Source organism: Monodon monoceros, unplaced genomic scaffold (genome assembly GCF_005190385.1).
Source record: "Monodon monoceros isolate NGI ecotype Baffin Bay Population unplaced genomic scaffold, NGI_Narwhal_1 Super_Scaffold_10, whole genome shotgun sequence".
Taxonomy (NCBI): domain Eukaryota; kingdom Metazoa; phylum Chordata; class Mammalia; order Artiodactyla; family Monodontidae; genus Monodon; species Monodon monoceros.
The window spans coordinates 40,772,751-40,799,196 of record NW_021703766.1 but is presented as its reverse complement, the minus strand read 5'-3'; the positions used below and the strand labels follow the sequence as shown (position 1 = coordinate 40,799,196).

The window sequence follows — 26,446 nt, the reverse complement described above, 5'->3', positions numbered from 1 at the left end:
AGCTTCTTCATACATTTATGGTCTTTCTAAATTATTCACAGTGATCTGCAGGTAGGGGAAAGGGACCTTTTTAAAAGATGAAATCAGAAGTTTGGCTTTGGGTGGGTTGAGAGGAAGGACTGGGGATGGGAGAGGATGAGAGTGGAGGAGAGAAGGGAGAGGCAAGGAGACACTTGCCCAAGATACTGTGGCAGAGAAGGTGATGCGCAGGGTAATGGCTTAGTCATCTCCTGAGGGAGGGCTCGTGCCACGAGCTGCCGCTGGGGCAGGGAGAACCACAGGAGGAGCCAAGAGCAGAGAAAAAGATGGGGAAAAGAGAGCCAGGAGGGGGAAAGAGGATCATTGGAGGGGCAGCCAAGGCAGGGAGACCAGAGAACTAGTGATTCTGCAACTAGGGGTGGAGGTGTGAAGGAGGGCAGAGGGACGGAGGGGGCAGCTGGAGAAGGTGGTGGCAGGGGGTGGGGCTGTGAGCAAAGTCAGGTATTGAGGACACTTGGGCAGGCTGAAGTGACGGGGTCCTGGATGGGGTACGGAGTAGGTAGGGAGCCAGGGCAGTGAAGCTGCTGTGGGAGCCAAGGACATCTTGATGGATGGTCCCTAATCTTGGGACAAAAAAAGAAAACAGGCAGATGTCCCCTTACAGAGACAGAAGCCTTCCGGCCAAAACAGACAGAAACCCCTGAGAGTCCTTCCACTGACTCAAAAGGTGAGAAGAACATGAGAAGCATCTGAAGATGACAAAGCAAAATGCACACTTGGAAAGTCACCATTCCCCCCTCCCCCTGGGTGACAACCAGCAGAGACCCCCTCACCCCCAGGCCTTCTCAGTCATCCCAGAGGGTTGGGAAAGGGCTTAGGGTTCCCAGAGGAAGCAGTGGTTTTCCCAACAAGAAGATCATGGGGCTGGGTGGGGGGATGGGGGGTGGCTAAGGGCCACAGAAGAGGAGGGAGTGGATATCTGTCGGGACCTGGTATGGGCCAGGCAGGCCCTGGGGTGGCCCCAGCCCACGGCTGATCCTGTGAGGCCTGGGGAGGTTTAGGGAAGCCTGGGAGGTCATGTAACCACCCAGGGTCAAACAGCTGGTAGGTCACTAATGCGGGGCCTGAACCGCTTGGATAGCCCCAAACGCTCCTGCCCAGTCTGCCTGGCTTGGTACCCGCCAAGACCCAGAAGATGACCCAGAAGATGCTCCTCCAAGGTGATCTGGAGGGTAAGGAGCTATTCTCCACCTAGAACCAGAACCCAGGAACCAGCCTTGACTCACTACGCCCTGTCCCCAGGAACCAGCCTTGACTCACTACGCCCTGTCCCCCTCCTGCCCCTGAAGCCAGATGAGACAGCAAAACTCAGAACTGACTGTCCTCCCCAGTGGGCCCTGCCCCAGCCACACAGTCATCTGTGGCCTGGCCCCTGATGGCCATTGCCATCTCCCAGCCCCGCTCCTTCCTCACCCACTCCTGATTGACCAGCAGTGACCCCAAGCAGGCCCACTAGAGTCTGCTGGCTATGCCCAGAAGACTTTGGAAGAGTTCTTGGTGGCCACCTCTCTGTAACCTCATCTGACCATCACATCCCTGTTCCTCTGCCCCTGCTTCCTGCACCCTGTGGCACTGACCTGTGCTCAGGCCTACCTCTCCCAATCACCCTTCATGGACAGGTCCCAGGTCTGGCCACTTTTCTGTCCTCTTGTGATCCCCTAGGCCTAGCCGTAATACCATCTCTGTGGATGGAACTGAATATTCCAAATGAGAAGGAGGCCCAGAGAGATAACACAGCTCAGAGACCCCCGGTAGGTCTCAGGCACAGCCTCTAACAAAAGATGGTGAGCTCCTGGTCCAGCGGTCTCCATCCCTGCTCCCACTGTTTCTAAATTAACAGGTTGACAGCAGACACACTAACTTCATCTCTCTCTGGTGACTTGAAACTAGGGTGAGCCCTCACTTTGCTGCTTCTTCTTGCACTTTGCTCAGAAAGGTCTCTCCAAATCTTTGGGATCCTTGAATGTCTGGGAACTCAGTACCGGGGAACTCTCCACAAGAGGAGACACAAGCCTATGGGACGTTTTGTTTCCACCTAACACTGGGCCACCTACCCACAGCTTCACGGTGCAGTCATAGGAGCCACTGAGGACCTTTGTGTCATCCACACAGAAGTGACAGGAACTCACAATGTGCTGGTGTCCCCTCATAATTTTAAATGGGATCTGAAAAAAGGATAGACTGAATGAGTTCAGAAGGTTGCAGAATACCAGATCAATAGTTTAAAAATCAATAGTATTCCTATACACTTGCAATGAACAATCCAGAAAAGAAATTAAGAAGAAAATTGCATTTACAAAAGCATCAAAATAGGAATAAATTTAACCAAAAAAGTGTAATACTTATACTCTGAAAATTACAAAACATTGTTAAAATAAATTTTAAAAGACTTAAATAAATGCAAAAGCAACCCATGTTCATGGATTAGCAGACTTACTATTCTGATGAGAATACCCTCCAAAGTGATCTACAGATCCAACACCATCCCATCAAAATCCCAGCAGACTTCTTTTCTAAAACTGACAAGCTGATCCTGGTATCAGAGAGACAGCAGTGAGCGGTCCTGAAGAGAGATCTTAGTTCCCTGCCCAGGAATTGAACCTGGGCAGCTTGGATGAAAATCAGGAATCCTAGTCGCTAGACCACCAGGGGCTAGAGGCTAGAAGCAAAGTTCCCCTGGCCCTTGCCCCATTTGAAAAATGAATTTCTCAAAGGGGCAAAAATTGTAAAAACAGGTCCAAAGTTTATTATTAGAGACCCAGCACAACAAGTGGGAGAGCACACAGAGAAACAGTTTGTTTATTTAAGACAGAAGCAAGGCAGAAATACACAACTGGAGAGAAAGACTGTGGGCGTCCCCCCTAATGAGGAGGAGTGCAGTAAAGAGGCGGTTAAATCATTTATATAGGGGCAGTTCTTCCACATCTTTGTTTACCTTTGGCCAGCTTTCTTAGTTCTTTTCCCACATCTGACTTGTTCTAGGACACTCCCCAACATGCATGCACATCGTTTTGTCAAGATAGATTCCAGCGCAGAGGGTTGTGGAGGCTTGGCGTCACCTGTTATGGGATGGTGGGCCCTCCTTTTTGAACCCCAAGGAGTCTTTCTGCACCTGTGCAGTCAGGGAGTTTTCCTTGACCTCAGGAGTGGTCATCTTATCTCTTTACTCCAGCAGAGCTCAGCTCCTGCCATTAACCTCGTCCTTGCAGTGTCCAGGGAAAACAAAGCTTCGATTGTAATCCACTTGACAAAAACCAGCTGTTCAGCCCAGGGGCCCATCTACCTCCTACCTCAATCCTAAAATTTATACAGAAACTCAAGGGAAGCAGAATAGCCAAAAAAAAATCTTGTAAAGGAACAAAGGTAGAGGTCTCACAATTTCCAACTTCAAAACAATTTTCAAAACATACAAAGAGACAGTAATCAAGACAGTGTAGTACTAGCATAAGGATAGACATATAGATGGATGAAATAGAACTAAGAATCCAGAACTAAGCACTCATACTTTTGGTCACCTGATCTTCAACAAGTGTGCCAAGATAATTAGAAAGGGAAAGAAAAATCTTTTCGACAAACTGTGCTGGGACAAGTGAATATCCACATGCAAAAGAATGAAGTTGGACCCTTACCTCGTACCATATACAAAAATTAACTCAAAATGGATCAAAGACCTAAATGTGAGAGCTAAAATTACAAGCCTCTTAGAAGAAAACATGGGTGTAAACCTTTGTGAATTTGCATTAGTCAGTGGTTTCTTAGATATGACAACAAAAGCACAAGCAGCAACAACAACAACAATGATAAACTGGACATTATCAAAATAAAAAACTTTTGTGCTTCAAAAGACACCATCAAGAAAGTGAAAAACAACCCATACGATGGAAGAACATTTTTGAAAATCATATACCAGGTAAGGGACTTGTATCTAGAATACGTAAAACACACTTAAAACTCAACAATAAAGAAACAAACAATCCAATTGTAAAATAGGCAAATGATTTGAATAGGCGTTTCTCCAAAAAAGATATGTAAATCATCTATAAGCACTTGGAAATGTGCTCAACATCTTAAGCCATTAGGGAAATGTAAATCAAAACCATATTGTGTAAAGAGAGTAAATCCTAAAAGTTCTCATCACAAGGAAAAAAAATATTATCTATTTCTTTCATGTTGTATCTATATGAGATGATGGATGTTCACTAAACCTATTATGGTAATCATTTCATGATGTATGTAAGTCAAAACATTATGTTGTACACCTTAAGCTTATGCAGTGCCGTGTGTCAATTATACCTCGATAAAACTGGGGGAAAAAAGACATTCGATTATAGCACCTAAATATAAAAAACAGAACAAACCAAACAAACAAAGAAACATATTGAGCTACCACTTCATACCTAGTTGAATGTCTGTAATCAAAAAATCAGACAATAGGGCTTCCCTGGTGGCGCAGTGGTTGAGAGTCCGCCTGCTGATGCAGAGGACACGGGTTCATGCCCCGGTCTGGGAAGATCCCACATGCCGCGGAGCGGCTGGGCCCGTGAGCCATGGCCGCTGGGCCTGTGCATCTGGAGGCTGTGCTCCGCAGCGGGAGAGGCCACAACAGTGAGAGGCCCGCGTACCGCAAAAAAAAAAAAAAAAAAAAAGAAAAGGGGCAGAAGACCTAAACAGACATTTCTCCAAAGAAGACATACAGATGGCCAACAGGCACATGAAAAGATGCTCAACATCGCTAACTATTAGAGAAATGCAAATCAAAACTACAATGAGGTGTCACTTCATACCAGTCAGAATGGCCGTCATCAAACAATCTACAAATAATAAGTGCTGGAGAGTGTGTGGAGAAAGGCGAACACTCCTCCAGTGTTGGTGGGAACGTAAATTGGTGCAGCCACTATGGAGAACAGTATGGATGTTCCTCAAAAAACTAAAAATAGAGCTGCCATATGATCCAGCCATCCCACTCCTGGGCATATATCCAGAAAAGATGAAAACTCTAACTCGAACAGATACATGCACCACAGTGTTCATAGCAGCATTATTTACAATAGCCAAGGCATGATATCAACCTAAGTGTCCAGTGACAGATGAATGAATAAAGAAGATGTGGTATAAATATACAATGGAATATTACTCAGCCATAAAAAAGAATGAAATAATGCCATTTCCAGCAAAATGGATGAAGCTAGAGATTATCATACTAAGTGAAGTAAGTCAGACAGAGAAAGACAAATACCATATGGTATCACTTATATGTGGAATGTAAAAAAAAAAAAGATACAAATGAACTTATTTACAAAACAGAAACAGACTCACAGACATAGAAAACGAATTTCTGGTTACCAAAGATGAAAAGGAGGGGAGGGATAAATTAGGAGTTTGGGATTAGCAGATACACATTACTATATATAAAATAAACAGCAAGGACCTATGGTATAGCACAGGGGACTATATTCAACATCTTGTAATAAACTCTAATGGAAAAGAATCTGAAAAAGAATATATACAACATATATTCAGAATATATATACATACTGAGCTACCACTTTGCTCTACTCCAGAAACTAATACAACATTGTAAATCAACCACACCTCAATTTTTTAAAAATTGAAAAGATGAACTGGAAACAATCCAAACATGACCATCCACTGATGAATGAATAAATAAAATGAGGCATATCCACACAATAGAATATTACTAGCCAATAAAAAAGAAATGAAGGACTTCTTCCGATATGGCATGTGAGAAGCTTGGAAGTCACCGCTCCATCGTCACAACAAGGAAAAAGCAGAACAAACTGAAAAATCAACAACTCTTCTTAGATCCATAAGAGAAGTGAGGTCACAAGGCAAATGGCTGCCCGCCAAATTGGAGAGATAGACAGGCAAATACAAAGAATTCCAAGTTACCAGAGCAGAAATCCAGGAGCAGCAACCTCCACGGGCACCAACGGCAGGATAGGGAAACCTGAACTGTCATTGACAAATGGCTGAAGGCTCAGTGTGGACAACTCTGAGAGCTGCGTTACTGGGTTCCCCACACTTCTGTGAGTGTTACCTCCAGGAACAGTCCTAATCCTCACAGTGAGAGCTGGAGAGAAGTCCCCTCGTCCTTCCAGCAGGGAAAGGGAAAAGGAACCATCCTGAAATATGCCACAGCATCCTGTTCTTCTTAAGCTCTGCCCTCAGGAGAAACTAACCAGAGCCGAACCTGCTTGGATTTTCTCGGAGACTAACTGTCCTGGGATAAGGGAAACACCCAGCCCCAGCCCCCTCTAGCCATCCTATTCCACATGAAAGCGAGGGGTGAGGGTTGCAGACTAAACAGTACATGTGAAGTTCACAATACAGAGGCACAGGCTCACTAAAAGACCTAATCATAGGATTGTAGAACGCTTCTCCACACCCCACACCTTGCGACCACATTATTAAAAGCTTATTTATAGCAGTTCCTTTTACCTAGTACATCATGTCTGCCCATCAAAAAAAAAAATTACGAGAAATACTAAGAGGCAGATAACACAGTTTGAAGGGTCAGCACAAATATAACATCAAGACCAGACTCATATGGTACAGATGTTGGAAGCATCAGACCAGGAATTTAAAACAACTGTGATTATATGTTAAGGGCTCTAATGAATAAAGTAGACAGCTATGCAAGAACACGTGGGCAATGTTAGCAGAGAGATGAAAATTCTAAGAAAGAACCAAAAAGAAATGTTACAGATCAGAAACACCATAACAGAAATGAAGAACATCTTGGATGGGCTTATTATTAGACTAAACATGGCTGAGGAAAGAATCTCTGAGCTTGAGGATATCTCAATAGAAGCCTCCAAAACTGAAAAGAAAAAAGACTGGGGGAAAAAAGAAACAGAACAGAATATCCAACAACCGTGGAACAACTACAGAAGGTGTAACATATGCATAACAAGAATACCAGAAGAAGAGAGAGAGGAACAGAAAAAAATATTTGAAGCAATAATGATTGAGAATTTACCCCAAATTAATTTCAAACACTAAACCACAGATCAAGGAAGCTCCGAGAACACCAAACAGGATAAATGAAAAAAAAAAAAAAAATAACTACACCTACGCATATCATTTTAAAGCTACAGAAAATCAAAGATAAAAAATCCTGAAAGAAGCCAGAGGAAAAAACACCTTACCTATAGAGGAGCAAGGATAAGCCTGACATCCAGCTTCTCCTCAGAAACCATGCAAGTAAGAAGAGACTGGGGACTTCCCTGGTGGCACAGTGGTTGAGAGTCTTCCTGCAAATGCAGGGGACACGGGTTCGAGCCCTGGTCTGGGAGGATCCCACATGCCGCAGAGCAACTAGGCCCGTGCGCCACAACGGCTGAGCCTGTGCGCCACAACGGCTGAGCCCACGTGCCACAACTATTGAAGCCTGCGCACCTAAGTCCCGTGCTCCGCAACAGGAGAAGCCACCGCAATGAGAAGCCTGCGCACCGCAACGAAGAGTAGCCCCTGCTCGCTGCACGCAGCAACGGAGACCCAACACAGCCAAAAATAAATAAATAAATATTTTTTTAAAAGAATAGACTGAAATATTTTAAGTATTGAGAGAAAAAAATCACCAACCTAGAAATTTGTATCCTGCAAAATTATCCTTCAAAAGTAAAGGAGAAATAAAGACTTCCTCAGACAAACAAAAACTGAGGAAACTTGTTACCAGTAGATCTGCCTTGAGAGAAATGTTAACAGTTCTTTAGAGAGAAGGAAAATGACATAGGCCAGAAACTCAGATCTTCATAAAGAAAGGAAGAGCATCAAAAAAAGAGAAAAGTGAAGGTAAAAGAAATACTTTAATTGTTCTTATTCTTAATCGATCTAACAGATAATAGTTTGTTCAAAATAATAATAGCAACTACATATATATGTATATATGAAATAAATGACAGCAATGAAAGGATCAAGAGGGAGGAATTAGAAATATTTTGTTACTTTAAGGTACCCACACTACCCATTAAGTGGTATAGGGCTATTGAAAGTAGACTTGAATTAACTATAAATGTAAAGTACAAATGCAAACTCTTGGGCAACCACTTTAAAAAGTAAAAGAGAGGTACATCTGATATGCTAAGAAAGGAGAGAAAATGAAATCACATAAAATACTCAATTAAAACTGCAAAGGGCAGGGACTTCCCTGGAGGTCCAGCAGTTAAGACTCTGTGCTTCCAATGCAGGGGGCATGGGTTCAATCCCTGGTCAGGGAACTAAGATCATGCAAGCCGCGTGGCACGGCCAAAAAAAATTCAAAAAACAAGGGCAACAAATAAAAAACAGTGACAAATATGGTAGTTATTAATCTAACTATATCAACAATTGCTTTGAATGGTCTAAATGCACCAATTAATAGACAGAGACTGTCAGAGTGGATCAAAAAACAAGACCCAACAATATGTTGTCTACAGGAAACCCACTTTAGATATAAAGACACATATAGATTAAAAGTAAATGGATGAAGAAAAATATACCATACTAACACTATCAAAAATTTCAGACAGAGCAGACTTCACAGCAAGAAAATTTATCAGGGCTAGAGGGACATTACATAATGATAAAAAGGTCAATTCTCCAAGAAGATATGGTAATCCTTAATGTGCATGTGCAGAACACCAGAGCATCAAACTATGTGAGGCAAAAACTACTAAACTTGCAAAGAGAAATTGATGAGTCCACTATCATAGTTGGAGATTTCAGCACCTCTCTATGAGAAATGGACAGATCCAACAGGCATAAAACTAGTAAGAATACAGAGGAATTCAACAACATCAATCAACTGGATATAACAGACATTTATGGACTGCTTCATCCAGCAACAGCAGAATACATGTTCTCCTCAAACTCATATGGAATATTCACCAATATAGACCACGTTCTAGGCCATAAAACACACCTTAACAAATTTTAAAGAACAGAAATCATACAATGCCTGCTCTCAGAATACAATGGAATTAAACGAGAACTCAATAACAGAAAGATGGTTGGGATATACCAAAATACATGGAGACTAACACTTCTAAATGACACATGGGCCAAAGAAAAAATCTCAAGAGAAGTTTTAACGTATTTTGGGACTTCCCCGGTGGCACCAGTTGTTAAGAATCCGCCTGCCAATGAAGGGGGCACAGGTTCAAGCCCTGGTCCCGGAAGATCCCACATGCCGTGGAGCAACTAAGCCCGTGTGCCACAACTACTGAGCCTGTGCTCTGCAACTACTGAAGCCCGAGCACCTAGAGCCTGGCTCTGCAACAAGAGAAGCCACGGCAATGAGAGAAGTCCATGCACCACAACGAAGATCCAATGCAGCCAAAAATAAATAAAATTTTAAAAGTTTTAACATATTTTGAACTAGACAAAAATGAAAATACAACTTACCAAACTTTGTGGGATGCAGTGAAAGTAGTGCTTAAAGGGAAATTTATAGCATTGAATGCATACATGAAAAAAGAAGGAAAATCTAAAATCAGTCATATAAACTTCCACCTTAAGAAAACAGAAAAAGAAGAGCAAATTAAATCCAAAAGAAGTAGGAGAAAAAAAATACTAGGAATTGCAGCATAATTCAGTGAAATTGGAAACAGGAAATCAATAGAGAAAATCAATTAATACAAAAGCTGATTCTTTAAAAAGATCAATAAAATTGATAAGCCTCTAGCCAGGCTAAGAAAAAAAGAGAGAGAACACAAATTACTAATATCAGCACAGGGGGTAGGGAGGTGTCCAGGATGTAGGGGTACCGCAAAGAAAAAAAATGTTGCCTGCTCTTCCAGTTCTACAAAGACCAAGCCATTAGCCACTGCAGTGGCCCACAGACAGTGCACCTGAGGGGAATTCAAGACAGAGAAAAACAGGAAGCATTCTGTGCTTTGGATACACCAGCCCCTACATGGTTAAGACGCGTACTTAAGGAACATTTAAATGATGCCAGTTTTTCCATCTTCTTCCCATACACAGAAAAGCACTAAAATCATTAACTTGAGACGGCTGTTCTTTGTGATCAGCAGTAATTTCCCAGCAAAATGTTCATATACCCTGGCTCCTCCCTTACCTCTCTGGAGCCGTCCCTCAGAGCTATCCGAGAGGTTGTCTCCCATGCTACAGTCTGCAGTAAGGTCCAGGAATAAAAGTGGTAACTTTACACTGTGCATTTTTCTTTAAGTTGACAGTGCTGGGAGGAGGGATCTGAGGCTCTGCCGCCAGTATGGGGGGACAAGGTTGGGGTGAGGCGAGTAAAGTCCGAGGTGCAGGGGTGAAGGGAGGCGGGGGTCTAGGGTAGGGGAGCGGTTTCGGGGTTGTGGGGAACACGGGGCTGTGGGAAGGCGGGAGTGAGACGGCCCTTCGGCTCTGGGTAGCTGGGAGAGGTGGGACAGGAACTGGGCCGCCAGCAGACGAGATGCGAGGCGCCAGGTCGGAGCTGGGCCGCCAGGGGGCGCAGGCAAACTGAGCCAGGCGGCGGGCGTGGGGCGGGCCAGGGGGCGGGGCCTGGACTGCAGGCTGCCCGCAGCCCAGGCCGATTGCGGGGCCCAGGACGAGACCCGTGGTCTGCTTCAGGCTCCACCACCAAAAGCCTGCGCCTTGGGGTCGAGACAGCCGACCCTCAGTTCCCTGCTCTGCAGCTGTCTCTGCCTCGAGGCAAAGCTCTCGGGGCTTCGTTCCTTTTCTCATCACAAAAACAGAACTTTGGTATGGGAAAACAGCAAGAGCGGGGAAATCCCTCCACCCCCTTCCGCACCTTTCTGGGCAGAGTACTTTTGGAGTGCATTATGGAGAGGGAGCCCCAGGAGCCACGCAGAGAAGTTCCACACTCTTGTACTCTAAGTACATTGTCCGAGGCCCTAACAAAACTAGCATATAGAAGACAGTCCGATGTTTGTAAAAGCAAAAAATGTGAGCTCTTTTTTAGGTATATGTAGCGTCCCACAAATATGTTCTACAAATCTGCCTGCGCCTCCCTGGCCGGGCCTTGATCGCGGTGCCGCGGTGCAGCAGGAACCGGGGAGCAAAGACCCCAGACCAGGAGTGCGCTTGGCGGGCTCCTGCTCCCAGGGGCCAGGGTGGGAGATGGGGCAGCCACTGCACAGGCGGCACGCGATGCCAGGTTAGGGCCAGAGCCAGGTGAGCGCTGCTTTAGACCGAGGGCAGGGAGAGACATCCGCCCCCTCTGGGGGAGGGGGACAAAACGAGGACACCGGAGGCCGGACAGACGGGCTTGAACGTCAGCAAGTCAGATGGAAGCGGAGAGAGATGAGGTAGAGCCGAAATGGCTTGGAAGGTCATGGTCAGATCTCCTGACTTCCTCTTAAATGTGCCAGGGAGCCAAGGAGAGGTTTTGAGCCAATTATTTTTAAAATTTGTGACACATCCATGTGCGAATGTGCCTTGTTTAAAGGCCAAGAATGAAGAATTATCATTGAGAATGTTCTTTAGCAAACCATCTCAGATTGTTGGATGAAATCATCTGGAACATTATTATTCTTGCATTGTGCACCTTCACTTCAAAAGATAATTTGTTAACATTTTCACTGAGCTAAACAACTGCATTAACCTTGCTGTATAAACACTTCCAAGGTGTACTGTTTTCAGTCACTGCTCCCCTCTGTTTATTCTAAACTGCTTTTTCTTACTCCAGTTCTTAATTCTGACTTTTTTGTTGTTTGCCACAGTATTCCCTTGAGTAACTTTTTCCTCAAAGAGAGGCATCCTTTCTGAGTTTTTGCAGCTCTGAAGAAAATGTTCTTTTGTTGGCTTTGTCAGGGACCAACAGTTTGGCCAGGCAGAGAATACTTTAGGTATACTTTTCTCTATATACTGGGCCTGTCGAATGGCTGCCTCGGCCAGTCCACCACAGAAAAGAATACTTTTATCCCAGAGCTTTATATAACTTCTCAACTTCTGTTAACCTAATGGATCATAAAAACCCCAGGCCAAAAAAAATCTTAAGCCACCTGAATGTGCACGCACCCAAGACTGGTTAAATCCATCAGGGGGCAGCCAGCCAATGGAATACTCGCCACAAAAAAAGAACAAGGAAGCTGTTTCCTTACTAATATGGAGAGACCTCGAGACTTCCCTGCTGGTCCAGTGGGTAAGACTCCGCGCTCCCAACGTAGGGGGCCTGGGTTCAAGTTCAATCCCTGGTCGGGGGAACTAGATCCCGCATGCCTACCACAACTAAGATCCTGCATTGCCGCAACTAAAACCCCGTGCAGCCAAAATAAATATATATATTTTTTAAATATGGAAAGATCTCTAAAATAAATTTTAAAAAAGTTTAAAAACTAGGTGCAGAAGAGGTCTAAGGTATGCTTCCATTTATGTAAAAAAAACGGAGGGGTCAGAATATACATGTATGTGCTGGTATGTGCATAAAATCTCTGTAAGGATGCAGAGGAAACTAGAAACATTTGTTGCCTCCATAGAGGGAAAGAGCGTAGTTGCGGGAGGGGGTGCTAGGGAGACTCTTTTTAAAAATTTATTTTATTGAAGTATAGTTGATTTACAGTGTTAGTTTCTGGTGTACAGCAAAGTGATTCATTTCTATATACAATCCCAAATCCATCCCTCCCCCACCCTCCCTCCCCCTTGGCAACCACATAGAGAACACACTATGTCCGTGGGGAGACACTTAATTGTAAAACACAAAAACAAAAAATGCCCACAAACCTTTTTTATCTATTGAATTTGGATCTTGGGGGTATTCTATGGAGAACAGAAATAAAATACAACTCCTATGCTCTCCTTTAATTTTACTTAAAAATCAGAATAACTGTCACAAATAAAAGCAAGGAAAGCACTGGCACACACTGCTTTCTCTTTAAACAGACTTCCGCATGGAGACCCCAATGCACCCCTGTGGTGGCCTGGCCGAGACAGTCAGCCATTCGACAGGCCCAGTTGTGGACTCAGCTCTGAGGTCCTCTGACAGCTGGAGAAGCCTCCATCTCAGTCTGATCGCAGGCTTTTCCATCTGCATTGGAAAAGGGACAGCCTTGCTCCTATCCTTGCAGTGCAGGCATTCACCACTTGTAGGTTTTATTTCCCTCCAATCTTGCAGTGAACCTGACTATGTCTTTTCTTTTTTTTTTTTTTTTACGGTACGCAGGCCTCTCACTGCTGTGACCTCTCCCGTTGCGGAGCACAGGCTCCGGACGCGCAGGCTCAGCGGCCATGGCTCACGCGCCCAGCCGTTCCGCGGCATGTGGGATCTTCCCGGACCGGGGCACGAACCCGCGTCCCCTGCATCGGCAGGCGGACTCTCAACCACTGCGCCACCAGGGAAGCCTTGACTATGTCTTTCCACATGAGCGCTCCAGTCTTTCTTCGGCCCAGGGACGTTTCACTGTTCCCTTCTGCATTTCTTTCCTCCTCCTGCCCCCTCCCCCCACCCCAATACCTCATACACTTACTGGCTCTTCTGCATCTCCCCTGCCTTCCTCTTCTCTTTTCTCTCATAATTATTGTTCCTTTATATTTTTTCTCTGAGTTCTCAGAGAATCCCATGAGCTTGTTTTCTAATTTTCTGTTCCAGTTCTCTGCTCTGATTTGAAAGCCTCCATGGAGGATCTTCGTTTGGAAATCCTCTTTTTTATCCCCAAGACTTCTCTCTGTTCACAGATTATTTCTTCTTCCCAGCCACCGGCCTTCCTTTCATCAATGCATTGTCTCTCAAATATCATTTAGAATACTAAGTAGTGTTTTGGGGGTTTATTTCTGTATTATTATTCTTCTAAGTTTTCTGTTGCTTCTAGTGCTGTTTCATGGGTGACAGGGCTCCCTCACTGACCCCGGGGCATGCACTTGGGAGTGTCACCATGGGGACATTTGGAAAGCTCAGCCGGAGCCCACGGGGTCTGGGTTGGGTAGGGTTCCCCTCCCCCAGGATGGTTTCCCTGGGCCACCCAGCCTCTCCTCCAGCTGCCCCCGCCCCCGGCAGCCACTCTGCCCCCTAGGTGTGCCTGGGGCAGGGGGCTGGGCCCAGGCCTAGCAAGCCAGGTGGCTCCCTCCCAGGCCCCCTTGCCGGCTCTTGAGCTCTCCGCACCTGTTGGGAACAAGCCACACCCCCTCCCCTTGGGGGCGGTTCTGACCTTGGAGAGGGGTTCCTGGTCGCCCCAGAACGCTGCCTTCTCAGGCATCCAGTGCTTCTTCAGCGGTGGCAAGTCATTGCCCACGGCCAGGGGGTTAAGCGAGGACAGCAGCCGGCCCCGCCGCGCCTCCAAGAGCAAGAGCTTGAAGCGGCCGCAGGCCCTGACCAGGGCTACCCAGGGCAGCTTGCGGGGCCGATGCGCACCGTCGCGGATGTGGAGCGAGGACAGCTGCACGTTACTTCTCCGGAGCGCTGTCTTCCCGTCCTGGTCCAGGGCTTTTGCGGAGCTGGGGGCGCCCGGGGGCTGGGAGGCCATCTCGGAGCCCGGCCTGGCCACGAACGGTGGCGCCACGCGCCCGCGCCCCCACCTTGGGACCCACGCGCCCTTCCGCAGCCCGGAGATCTCGCTGCTTCCGCTCAACGCCCAATACGGTTAGCCACAGAAAAATGGCCAAGCGTGTGAAACCGGCGGCCCCATCCTCGCGGCCTCGCTTAGGGTCTTCCTGGCTCCGCCTCCCAGAATGATCTGTGTCTTCTGCCTTTGTAGGGGCCTCCTGGCCAACCCACTTCACCGTCAACAACAGAGAAACGGTCCATAAATTATAGAATGTGCCCAGGATTAATTAAGATGCAGCTGTTAGGGGTAGGTACACAAAATATAGAAGCACGTGAGGGAAACACCTGTCATAACGCCAATGAAATACCAAAGAACAAAATGTCACCTCTTGGGACTCCCCTGGTGGTGCAGTGGTTTAGAATCCGCCTGCCAAAGCGGGGACACAGGTTCGATCCCTGGTCCTGGAAGATCCCACATGCCACGGAGCAATTAAGCCAGTGCGCCACAACTACTGAGCCTGAGCTCTAGAGCCTGACGAGCCACAACTACTGAAGCCCGTGCACCTAGAGCCCGTGCTCCACAACAAGAGATGCCACCGCAATGAGAAGCCCGCGCACGGCAACGAAGAGTAGCCCCCACTCACCGCAACTAGAGAAAGCCCACGCACAGCAACGAAGACCCAACACAGCCCAAAATAGATTAATTAATTTTTTTTTTTTTTTGCGGTACACGGGCCTCTCACTGTTGTGGCCTCTCCCGCTGCGGAGCACAGGCTCCGGACGCGCAGGCCCAGCCGCCATGGCTCACGGGCCCAGCCGCTCCGCGGCATGCGGGATCTTCCCGGACCGGGGCACGAACCCACGTCCCCTGCATCAGCAGGCGGACTCCCAACCACTGCGCCACCAGGGAAGCCCAGATTAATTAATTTTTAAAAAAACACTTAAAAAAAAAAAAAAAAGTCACGTCTTGTCCGGGGGCAGACTCAATGCTAGAAAATGACTGCATGGAATTATAACAAAAGAGCAAGTGTTGTCAACCCTGGCAGGTAGAAGTAGAAATGATTTTCTTCCTTCTTTCTCCTTTTACAATTGTTCTGATTTTTCTACGATGTTACTCTGATAATAGAAAAAAACCTCTGCACTCTACTTTTTCTAAAGGTCTCATCTGGTCAGATGAGGCAGCCTCAGAGCAGGGACCCAGGGCTGCAGTGCAGAGACCTGGAGCTTGTGTGACCCAGGGTGTGGGCGCACTCTTCCACTCTTGGTCCCAGTGCTTTTCTCAGACACTTTGGTGGCATCTACCCCGAGAGGCTGAGGCCACCTGCCAGGATCCTGGTTCTGTGCTGCCCACTTGGCTCCTGGCCACCAGCACCAACCACATGAGGGAGGAACCACACTCCCCAGGAAAACATGGGAAAGCGACCACCTCCCTCCCACATGGGTCCTTAAGTAAGTCGGACTGTTGTCCTTATCTGAACCTGGCTTTCTTCACAACAAAACCAGAGAAAAGCCTTTGCTTTTCATTTCTTTTTTAAAGTTTCAGGAAATGAAAAATCAAGAAAAAAATAGAAAAATGCCATTTTAATTAAACTGTACAGTCTGAGGTTTTCCTCTGACACTAAAAGAAGTTAAAAATAGAAATTGCAGCAACCTTCCAAGGCAAGGTTTGAAATGTCAAGGTTTAAAAAAAAAATTATTTTACAGCAAAAATTTACATATAAATACAATCTGTACAATCTATTAACTGAGTGACCAATGAACTTCCATTCTGGAGGAGATCTGGTACTGGGACAGGCCAGGGCAGAATTCAATTACTGCCTTCTTAATGGAAGACGCTTCAGCCTAGAAAAGGAAATAAAAGAGAGAGAGGAGGAAAGTTAGATACAAACAGAAAAACCAGACAGTTCAGCAGGGGAGAAGAATGCCAGGCCTCTCCCTGAGCCAAAGTGGCACAAAATACAGAGGATGACCCACACCATGAAAGAAAGTACCGTTTAATCCGCACTCTTAAGATTCTGTTTCCCCCAAGACACACAGAGAGACTCACTCCTCCACATCTCATATTCAGACCCATTTATAAAAGCAAGTTCCAATCCTGGTTGCACACACCTATCTCCTGTATGACCTTTGGAAGGAACTAAAAAAACGAAAAACAAAACCATGTTTGCTCCAAGGCCAAAAGCTCCTGAGCCGTTAGTCTTAAATCTCAGCTTCGTGCACACAAGAATGTTCATGGCGGCTCTACTCATCAAGAAGAGCTGGGTCACAATGACTCCAGATTCGTGCTCTACAGCCCCAAAGTGGAAAACCAAATGCCCCCAACAACGGAACAGATGAATACTCTGTGGTGTATCCCATAAAGGAATACTCTATGGCAATGAGAACGAACCAGCTGCTGCTACAATACAGAGGAATCTCACAAGCCAGATGCAAGAGTTCATAGTACACGGGTCCCTTAAATAAACCTGAAACACAGGCGAGAGTAATCAGCGGTGATAGAAGCCAGAGTGGTTACCTTTGGGGGGCGGGGGTGGGGATGCTAAGTGGGAGGGGCTTCTGGAGCGCTGGTTTATTCCTTGCTCTAGGTATGTTCAGGGAGTGAACATGCAGGGAGCTGGGAACTTACAGTGTGAATGCACTAAAGAGTGCACTTAACTGTACGTTTCCACATCTGTGAAATTCTAGAATGGGCAAAGCTAACTTACAGGGACAGCAGGAAGATCAGTGTCTCCTGGGGAGGGGATGGAGGGGGCAGACTGCAAGTCCATCCGGAACTAGGCTGTGCCGTCACTGAAGGAAAGCAGCAGGGGCCCTTGACAAGAGTGAGACCTCAGCCAGGCGCTGGGGATGCAAGTAAGACCCATGTGGTCGTGACCCTCAAAATGCCCCTTGCAGGAGACAGATGCAGACAGGTAATACACAGAGTGGAGTGAGGCACAAAAGATGGAGGGGGCCCCCTCCAGGCTCCCTGGGGAGAACCCAGGAGGCTTAGGGGTGAGGGGCTATGGAAACTATACCTTTAGCAACCACAAGAGTAATATTTAAATACATTTCACACCTCAGACGCTGCATTCCCTCTATCCCAGTCCCCCGCCTCAGAGATAAGTGCTCTCAGGGGTGTAAGAACCCCTCCAGCCCTTTTCTATGCAAGGATGTACATGCACGTGCATGAGGGGAAATCCAAAGGCCCGTTGACAACAGTACCAGGCATATACACTGTTCTGCAGCTTCTGGTCTCTAAATGGTTGAGTTTTAGACGCAAGTCAGCACACAGCTACCTTCCCACATTTTCTGACTGCTGTGCTTAGCCCACCCCACCACACCCTCCGGATGGGCACTGAGGGGCTTCCACGTGTGCAAGCGCAAATGCCTCCCCGCAGGAATGACTCATCACATGGCCCCAAATGGTCAAGGGTGAAAATATCAGGTGTTGGTGAGGGTCAGTGGGCCTCCCTGGGCCTTGCTTTCCCCGCCTGTGAGAGGAGGGGACACAAGTCACAGCCTTATGTGAGGATTAAACGAGCCCACACCCACGGTGTGCCTCACAGTGCCTGGCCCGTCCCTATCACCAATGGCACGCGCCCTGAGGAAAGGGAAACGTGAATCAACACAGCCGCTTCAGGGGGCTCTGGATTAAACTGAAATGCTCATATCCTCCGTATTGTTTCTGAACCATGAGAAGGTCCTGTCCATTCTAAAGAAATAAATGAAAAAGAACAAGGCAGCGGCACTTGTCTTTCCAGATGGCAAAATATACTATAAGGCCAGAGTAATTAAAAGAGGGCGGATGAAAAAACAGAAAACTGGGGGCTTCCCTGGTGGCGCAGTGCTTGAGAGTCCGCCTGCCGATGCAGGGGACACGGATTCGTGCCCTGGTCCGGGAAGATCCCACATGCCGCGGAGCGGCTGGGCCCGTGAGCCATGGCTGCTGGGCCTGCGCGTCCGGAGCCTGTGCTCCACAACGGGAGAGGCCACAACAGTGAGAGGCCTGCGTACCGCAAGAAAAAAAAAAAAAAGATGGCTAAGAAACCAGAACAGAGAATCCAGGAACCAATCCACATGGGCACAGGCATTTAGAATCTGATCAAGCTACACCTCCCTTAACAGCCCAGAGCACCGGTGGGGCCGAGTGGCCAGGGCTCGTGCCTGCCGTGTCCCCCATCACCCTGGGCCCACAACTGGATTTGCCCTACCTGGTCCCGTGCTGGCCGGGCAGGGCCACCCAGCTGCTCCGGCCCGGGGGCTGGAGGGGAAGGGAAGACAGCGACTTCCAGGCAGGACCATAACAACCTCCAAGACCATCCTCCAACCCGTTGCCCTCGGCTCCTCTGAGGGCCACATTCTAGAGCGGAACAAACTGGGATCCTGAGTAACTTTCTCAATTTAACTTATGCTCCACCGTGCTGTGCCAGTGGGTTGAAAGGGTTTCTTTTCATCGCAGCTCACCTACTCACTCTCACTAATACAACCGGCCATCTATCCGGAGGAAGGTGCGCTGGATGCCTACCCTACTCTGTTCACACACACAAAAGAGGAAGATAAAACAATTCAAATAGGTTAAACCAAAACAAAACTACAAAAGCATGAGAATAGTCTATATATGTATACAAAACCTTATATTTGGGAAGGCCTTAAAAAGACAAAATGTAAAACATACCAACAACAACACAAAAATTCGTAAAACTGAGTGTTCCCAAAACTAAAGTTTCTGTTCAACACAGATTGTTAAAAGTCATATAACAGGTAACACTCTAAAACACAAAGGATTAATATCCAGAATTATTTTTAAATTCCTAAAAATCAGTAAAAACAGTACCTGAAAACCAGTATAAAAATCTAACAGAAAACAGAATATTGTGCAAAGGACAGGAGCACATTATTCACAAAAGAGCCCATGGCAAAGGCTGAGACACACAGGAAAGGCTGCTCAGCCTCATTACTGACTCAGGAAATGCAGTGAAGATGACATGCCATTCTTCACCCATCAGGCTGGCAAACATCTCTGTGCTGTTTGTAACTGATGTAATAACAAGGTGCTTTCATAATTTAAATGGATAGAACCACTTGTGGAAACAATTTGGTGATATTTATTCCTTCTAAATGTTCATTCCCTCTAGATTTATGCTACACAGAGTTATATTATTTATATTAAAAACGTGCAACAAAATGCACGTGTACCTCTGTGTGTGTGTGTGTGTGTGTGTGTGTGTGTGTGTGGCTGTGCAAAAAAGTCTTCAGAGTTACAAAGCAACAGATGACAGAGGTTACTGTGGAGAGAAGAGAGATTTGGGGAATTGGTCACGGGCCACTTCAAGCCTTATCTGTAAGATCTGAATTTTCACAATGATAATATATTTACGTATTACTTATGCAATTAAAAGTTAACTTTTTAAAAACGAGTTAAAGCACAAATTTATCATTTCTGACATTTCCCTCTATGCAAACACAGCAAGGTTTCAACGAGCCTCTGAGGGTTTCTGAAAGCCTACTGTCTCCTGTCACCTACCGTCTCAGCAGCTCCTGGGGTGACAGGTCTGCGGCCCCTTCTTCATCGCTCTGGCTGTCACTGCTGTTCGTACTCTCGGAACTACTACTTTTCTCTGACTTTTTATTCTTTTGCTTGCCTTTGTGTTTGTGCTTCCGGTGTTTCTTTTTCTGAAATAAATAAATAAATCAAGGAGAACAAATGGGTGTTTCCCTTCCTAATCCCACGCACTGGCAGGCTAATGAGGCATTTGGTTGCTGGAGTCATATTCAAAAACAAAAAACTTCACTTGGGGGAGCTTTAGCCTGGTGTGGGACAGACCAGGACACACAACTGGGCACACTCTCCACCGCGCATATGCTCACAGAATTGATCTTCTGGCGACAGACACAGCAGAACCAAGCAGGCACAGGCAGGACCCCATCATGACACTCAGCCCCCATCTCATCCAAGGTGACCCCGTCCCCCCAGCCCCCGCCCGTGAACCTGCCTGCTCCATTTCTTTAGCCATATGTGACAAACCACATATCAGGATGACAAGCTCCCTGGAAAAGCACAAAGAAGAAACTGGTAGAAGGTCAGAGAACAGCACATAAGCCGGTGAGAAACACGTGAGTTTGGTTTTCAAATCTGTCGGCACCAGTTTCTTTCCTTTCACTCCAGGAGAACTTCTCTTACCTTCCATGCCCAAGAATCCTCTTTTCAGGTAGCCAAAAGAGGAACTGTTTCTAATCAATTCTACTACTACCCAGATCACTGTGGGTACCCAGCACTAACTAACATTAACTGAATTAAAAGCCTGTGCCGTAACTCAAAAGAAGACATGGATGTTGAGACAGCAGTGTCAACAGTGTTCTTTAAGTGTCCATCACTTCAAATGGCAAGCTACAGACCCAAATCTCTATTTGTAATGATGACAAAGTAGTTGAGAAATGTTCAAACTAATACCTTCCTTTAATATTGAATGATAATCAATATCAAATGTTTTTATTCATTATCTAAATATTTTATTAAAAACAATTGTTTTATTAAACACAATAATTAACTATTCTATTATTTAATACTCAACCATTACTCTAAGATATTTAATTTATTTTTTTGGCCAAGCAACTTGCAGGATCTTAGTCCCCCGACCAGGGATTGAACCTGGCCCCCACAGTGAAAGCCCCGAGTCCTAACCACTGGACCGCCAGGGAATTCTCAACTCTAAGATATTTAAATGTCCTTTTTTCCTACTTTTTAATGTTCATGAATAAAAAAAAACTTTTAAGTAGAACTGAATAAATTAAGATATTCTGTCTAAAAGAAAAACAGGACTTCCCTGGCGGTCCAGTGGTTAGACTCCGCGCTTCATGGCAGGGGGCACGGGTTCGATCTCTGGTCAGGGAAGATCCCGCATGACGTGCGATGTGGTCAAAGCAAAAGAAAAAAAACAAAGTTTTTCTGAAAATCGAGGGTTTCCATTGACTATCAACATTTCTGTCAAGGTGTAGAGAGACCTGTGGCCTCCATCTTGACTGGCTTCATGGGTCACCCCTGGAGGCTGGTCTAGACGACAGAAGCAGGGGCGTCTGACCCCACACACTGATCCTGGTACACCCAGAAGTTACCTTCTCTTTCTTCCGTCTGTGCTCTTTCTTGGTCTTGTGTTTTTCTTTGTTCTTTTTATGTTTCTCTTTGAGAGGTGCCTCAAGTTTCTGACGAGCATCTGAAACACGAATGTAATAAAGACATTACTTAGAGACTATAGGGGAAGAGAAGGCTAAATGACTGAGTTAGGAGTCTGACGTAGACAGATGTTTACCATTAAGGCAGAACTCCTGCCCTGCCTCACTGATAAACAAGCACATTAGCATATCACGTTGCAGATCTATATTTAGAAACTGCCAGAAACCTCAACCTAAGACCAGAGTGATCCAATGGTGTCTGGCCACAGTCTTATCTGCCAGATGAAGATAAAGTCAGACCAGAATGCCTACCAGCCTTCTGTCATTTAACATCCTCAGGTAAACTCAGAGATAGACCAGAGTCTGAATCTGGCTCTGTCAGCAGGTCTGTGGTCTTTGGCATGTCGCTAAACCTCTCCAAGTCTGTTTTCCTGTCTGAAAAATGGGGAAAATAAGAATCCCTATCCTTTTGGGGACACAGAGGGGATTAGATGGGACCGTGCACATGAATCCCATAGCCCAGAATCTGGCACATAATTGTCCGCCCCTGTGACACCGTCCACCCTTTACAAAAGCACATTTCATGTAAGTTTGTCTTATAAGCAGAAACACTAAAAAATTAGCACCAAAACAAAATAATGTACTTGATCATTAAAAATGAGTAAACATGGCAGAAACAGAGACATAGATGTAGAGAACAAACATATGGACACCAAGGGGGGAAAGTGGCAGGGGTGGTGGTGGTGGTGGTGGGTTGAATTGGGACATTGGGACTGACATGTATACACTAATATGCATTAAATGGATAACTAATATGAACCTGCTGTATAAAAAAATAAATAAAATTAAATTAAAAAAAAAAAAAGACTAAACAAGTTGCATGCACTCCACTTCTCCACCTCCAAATTCTGACCAAAACGTTTTCATAGGTCATTAACTTCCAGGTCATCAAACCAGCAGAAAATTATCTATAGCAGAAACAGTGTAAGTCATTAAATCAACTTTTTTCTACCTAAAGAAAAATTCCGAGGTATTTCAGGAGTACGGTTTATTTCTCAAACCCAGTTAACCAATGCCTGCAATTTTCTAGTCCTACAGTTTGGTCAAATGTTTCCCAGGTTGACCTCCCCAAACTTTTTTTTTTTTTGATGCTGGTTTTTGGAAAATAGCCCATAGACCAAATTAAGTTATCAACTATTACACGGTTATCAAGAACCATCTGGGAAATGGGCATAACTAACTTAGCTTTCAAGTGCCGACACTTATTTTAAACTAAAGATCTGAACAATTACACAAATGAGAAATATATTCACCATAATTTTTCAAAACTTCACACATTTGACTCCTCTCTGCTTTCATCTCTTTGAAGGCTGGGTTAATTAACCAAGCCACTATGCATATGTGGGCACTACAGGAAACTATAAAGTACATAATAGAATTTTATGTCATTTCTATATCTGGGCCCTATTATCAGATGTTTGTTAACTCAGCTTTCAAAGAGATGCCAACCAGTCTAAACATTTTAACATGAGATGTCAGTTTAAGCTGGCACTGAACAGAAGTTGTTAACAGATATTGGGGGAGGAGGATGAGCTGTATTTACTTCTGAAAGGATTAGTTTTATTTTATTTGCTGCATTAGCCAAAGTATAAAGAAGTCTCAGAATATCCTTCTCCCTACAATTCCTATCCCATTTTGTGCCCTAGATTTCTACTTTTTTATCTCTATACGTGACAAAATTTGAGATACTTAGGGCCCTATCTGTTAAAAAGTTAAAAAAAAAAAAATTAAAGGACTCTAAGGCTGAAAAGCAACACCTATCATTTACGCACAAGGTGGAAGCACTGATTTTCCAAACAGGGCTGAGAACGGATAAACTAGAAACAAACATATATATTTGGTCAGCCTCATGCTGGATTACGTTGGCAGACAGAACAATGTGGTTAGAGCTGTCCTATCTTGGGGGAGACTCTGGCCCCAATGCAAACAGATGACATAAGGAGCTCTCGACTCACTGGGGCAGAAGACGGGAGGCAGCTGCGGGCCAAACTCTTCTCTTTCATCTATCTGTATCTTCTGAATCGGGAAGAAAGGTGCGGGCTCCTGGGGTGCTGGCTCACTAGCTGAAAAACACCAGGATATTAATTTTAGATACATGCCAAATATTAATGTGCTTGAGTCTTCAATTAATGTCTGTTTTTACCAGATAGCATGTGCTTTTTGTCAGCACCCCACGTAACTAGCTCACGTCAGGTGCTGAGGACACAGCAGTGAACACACAGGCCCAACCTCTGACCTCCTGGACATTTGAGTTGGGATGTCGGTCACACAAGGGCACTTGCAAGCAGGTGCCCCAGGGGCTGTACCACAGGGGTGGCGAGGGTACTTGTGCCACACACACCACATCACCTGAGACCTAAAAGGTTGAAACACCATCAGGACTTCCCTGGCAGTCCAGTGGTTATGACCCTGCACTTCCAGTGCAGGGGGCATGGGTTCGATCCCTGGTCGGGGAACTAAGATCCCACATGCCACGTGGCATGGCCAAAAAATAAAAACAAAAACAACAATGTGATTAAGCTAGCCAAGAGGACTAAATACAATATCGCAAAAACTGAAATAAATAAATAAAAGGTAGAAACACAACCTCAAGGAAGGGCCATCTCAGGAGAATAAAGATTTACAAATAAACAGGATGTACGGCTTCGCTGGTGGTGCAGTGGTTAAGAATCCGCCTGCCAATGCAGGGGACACAGGTTCAAGCCCTGGTCTGGGAAGATCCCGCATGCCGCGGAGCAACTAAGCCTGTGCGTCACAACTACTGAGCCTGTGCTCTAGAGCCTGCGAGCCACGACTACTGAGCCCACGCACCACAACTAGTGAAGCCCGTGCGCCTAGAACCCGTGCTCAGCAACAAGAGAAGCCACCGCAATGAGAAGCCCGCACACCACAACCAAGAGTAGCCCCCGCTCGTTGCAACTAGAGAAAGCCCGCAGGCAGCAACGAAGACCCAAGGCAGCCAAAAATTAATTAATTAAAAAACAGGATGTAAGACTATGTCCCAGCTCAGAAGGCTTCATTTCACTCAAAATAAATCGTCAGAGGAGAAAAACTGAATATAAACAAATTATCGTGTTCACATTAATAATCTCGTTTTTTAAAAAGAGATGATTAGGTTTTCAGAGAGAAGAGAGAAAGATGGGGAAAGTCCGGAAAAATATGCATCAAAGCATTAATGGTGGTTATCTCTGGGAAGGGGGAATTCCCAGAGACTTAAGCTTTTTACATTTCTTTTCTTTTCTTTTCTTTTGGCTGCGTCAGGTCTAAGTTGTGGCGTGTGGGATCTTCTGTTTTGGCGTGCAGGCCTCTCTCTAGTTGTGGCACAGGCTCCAGAGCACACAGGCTCAGTAGTTGCACCACCTGGGGTCTCTAGTTGTGACGTGCAGGCGCAGTAGTTGAAGCATACAGGCTTAGTTGCCGCGTGGCACGTGGGATCCTAGTTCCCCAACCAGGGATCGAACCTGCATCCCCTACATTAGAAGGCAGATTCTTAACCACTGGACCATCAGGGAAGTCCCTATATTTCTATATTTTTAAACTTTTCAAGTAATATATGACTCTGTAATAAAAAAATAAGTTGTTTTCTTCTCACAAAGAAAAAAATAGGCTGACATTTGCAATCACCTAAGAACAAACAATATTTTATATCTCTATGTAACTTTTTGGTTAAAGGCCCTCAAAAATTAAACCCAAGTCCACCACAGACTGAAAGGGGCAGGCAGAACAATCTAAAACTGAGATGGGAAATTCTGTCCACCCACCCAAACATCTGAAAAGTCTCCCACCCTTGCAAGCACCAGACAGCCTCCTTTCCTATGCCCAAACTCCTGGCTGGGGTAAAGAGAACAAGTAGACAGGCTACTAACCAGGTGTTAGACTCACAGTAACGAGAACAGACACCATCTACCAAGTGCTACTTATGTGCCAGGCAATGCCCATCTGATGGCTGTTCCAGAGCATACAATCTGCCCTACAGAGAGGAAAGCAGGAAGAAACCCTGTATATGTCATCACTAAATGTTTTCCACTAATCCTGGCACCTAATCAGCAACCAGGTTAAAAAAAAAAAAAGAAGCTATTTTTTAAATGAAAATTTTACTATTTTTTAATTCTCCTCAACTAGGATAAGTAGGAAAATCAATATTATCAAACACATCTTTATTTATTTAAAAAAAAATTTTTTTTTGCAGTATGCGGGCCTCTCACTGCCGTGGCCCCTCCCGCTGCGGAGCACAGGCTCCGGACACGCAGGCCCAGCGGCCATGGCTCACAGGCCCAGCCACTCCGTGGCACGCGGGATCCTCCCGGACCAGGGCACGAACCCGCGCCCCCTGCATCGGCAGGCAGACTCTCAACCACTGTGCCACCAGGGAAGCTCCTCAAACACATCTTTACATCCTAAAAATATACCAGAGATTTATACCAGATAGAGAGAAAAAAGAAAAAAAAAAGAACTCTGCTCCACCCCATTTAAAGATACAAAAGATTATAAATCATAGAAATATTTTTTTGGATCTGTCTACTAAGGCAAGGAAACAAAAGCAAAAATAAATAAATAAGGGACCTTCCTGGAGGTCCAGTGGGTAAGACTCTGCACTCCCAATGCAGGGGGCCCGGGTTTGATATCTGGTTGGGGAACTAGATCCCGCATGCATGTTGCAACTAAAAGTTCACATGCCACAACTAAGGAGCCCACATGCTGCAACTACGGAGCCAGGGAGCCGCAACTAAGGAGGCTGCCTGCCGC

General features: G+C 45.7%; 2 protein-coding genes across 3 annotated transcripts in view; both read right to left on the bottom strand.

Annotated features, from left to right (window-relative positions):
* Positions 1-15,006, bottom strand: part of WDR88 (WD repeat domain 88) — a 38,009-nt gene extending 23,003 nt beyond the window's left edge. The window contains exons 1-2 of the mRNA XM_029237689.1: positions 14,154-15,006; positions 2,094-2,204 (exon numbers count right to left, since the gene is read on the bottom strand). Of these exons, the coding sequence (XP_029093522.1) occupies positions 2,094-2,204; positions 14,154-14,468 (426 nt within the window). The 5' untranslated portion in view covers positions 14,469-15,006. The remainder of the gene's footprint in view (positions 1-2,093; positions 2,205-14,153) is intronic.
* Positions 15,007-15,455: 449 nt separating this feature from the next.
* The window catches only part of GPATCH1 (G-patch domain containing 1), a 44,464-nt gene continuing 33,473 nt past the window's right edge, over positions 15,456-26,446 (bottom strand). Inside the window, exons 17-20 of one of the 2 annotated variants that reach the window (XM_029213119.1) lie at positions 23,656-23,763; positions 21,584-21,681; positions 19,995-20,143; positions 15,456-16,330 (exon numbers count right to left, since the gene is read on the bottom strand). In XM_029213119.1, coding sequence (XP_029068952.1) covers positions 16,300-16,330; positions 19,995-20,143; positions 21,584-21,681; positions 23,656-23,763 — 386 coding nt within the window. In that variant the 3' untranslated portion in view covers positions 15,456-16,299. Of the gene's footprint in view, positions 16,331-19,994; positions 20,144-21,303; positions 21,351-21,583; positions 21,682-23,655; positions 23,764-26,446 lie in introns of those variants that run through there. The other variant, XM_029213127.1, reaches the window with a different exon arrangement.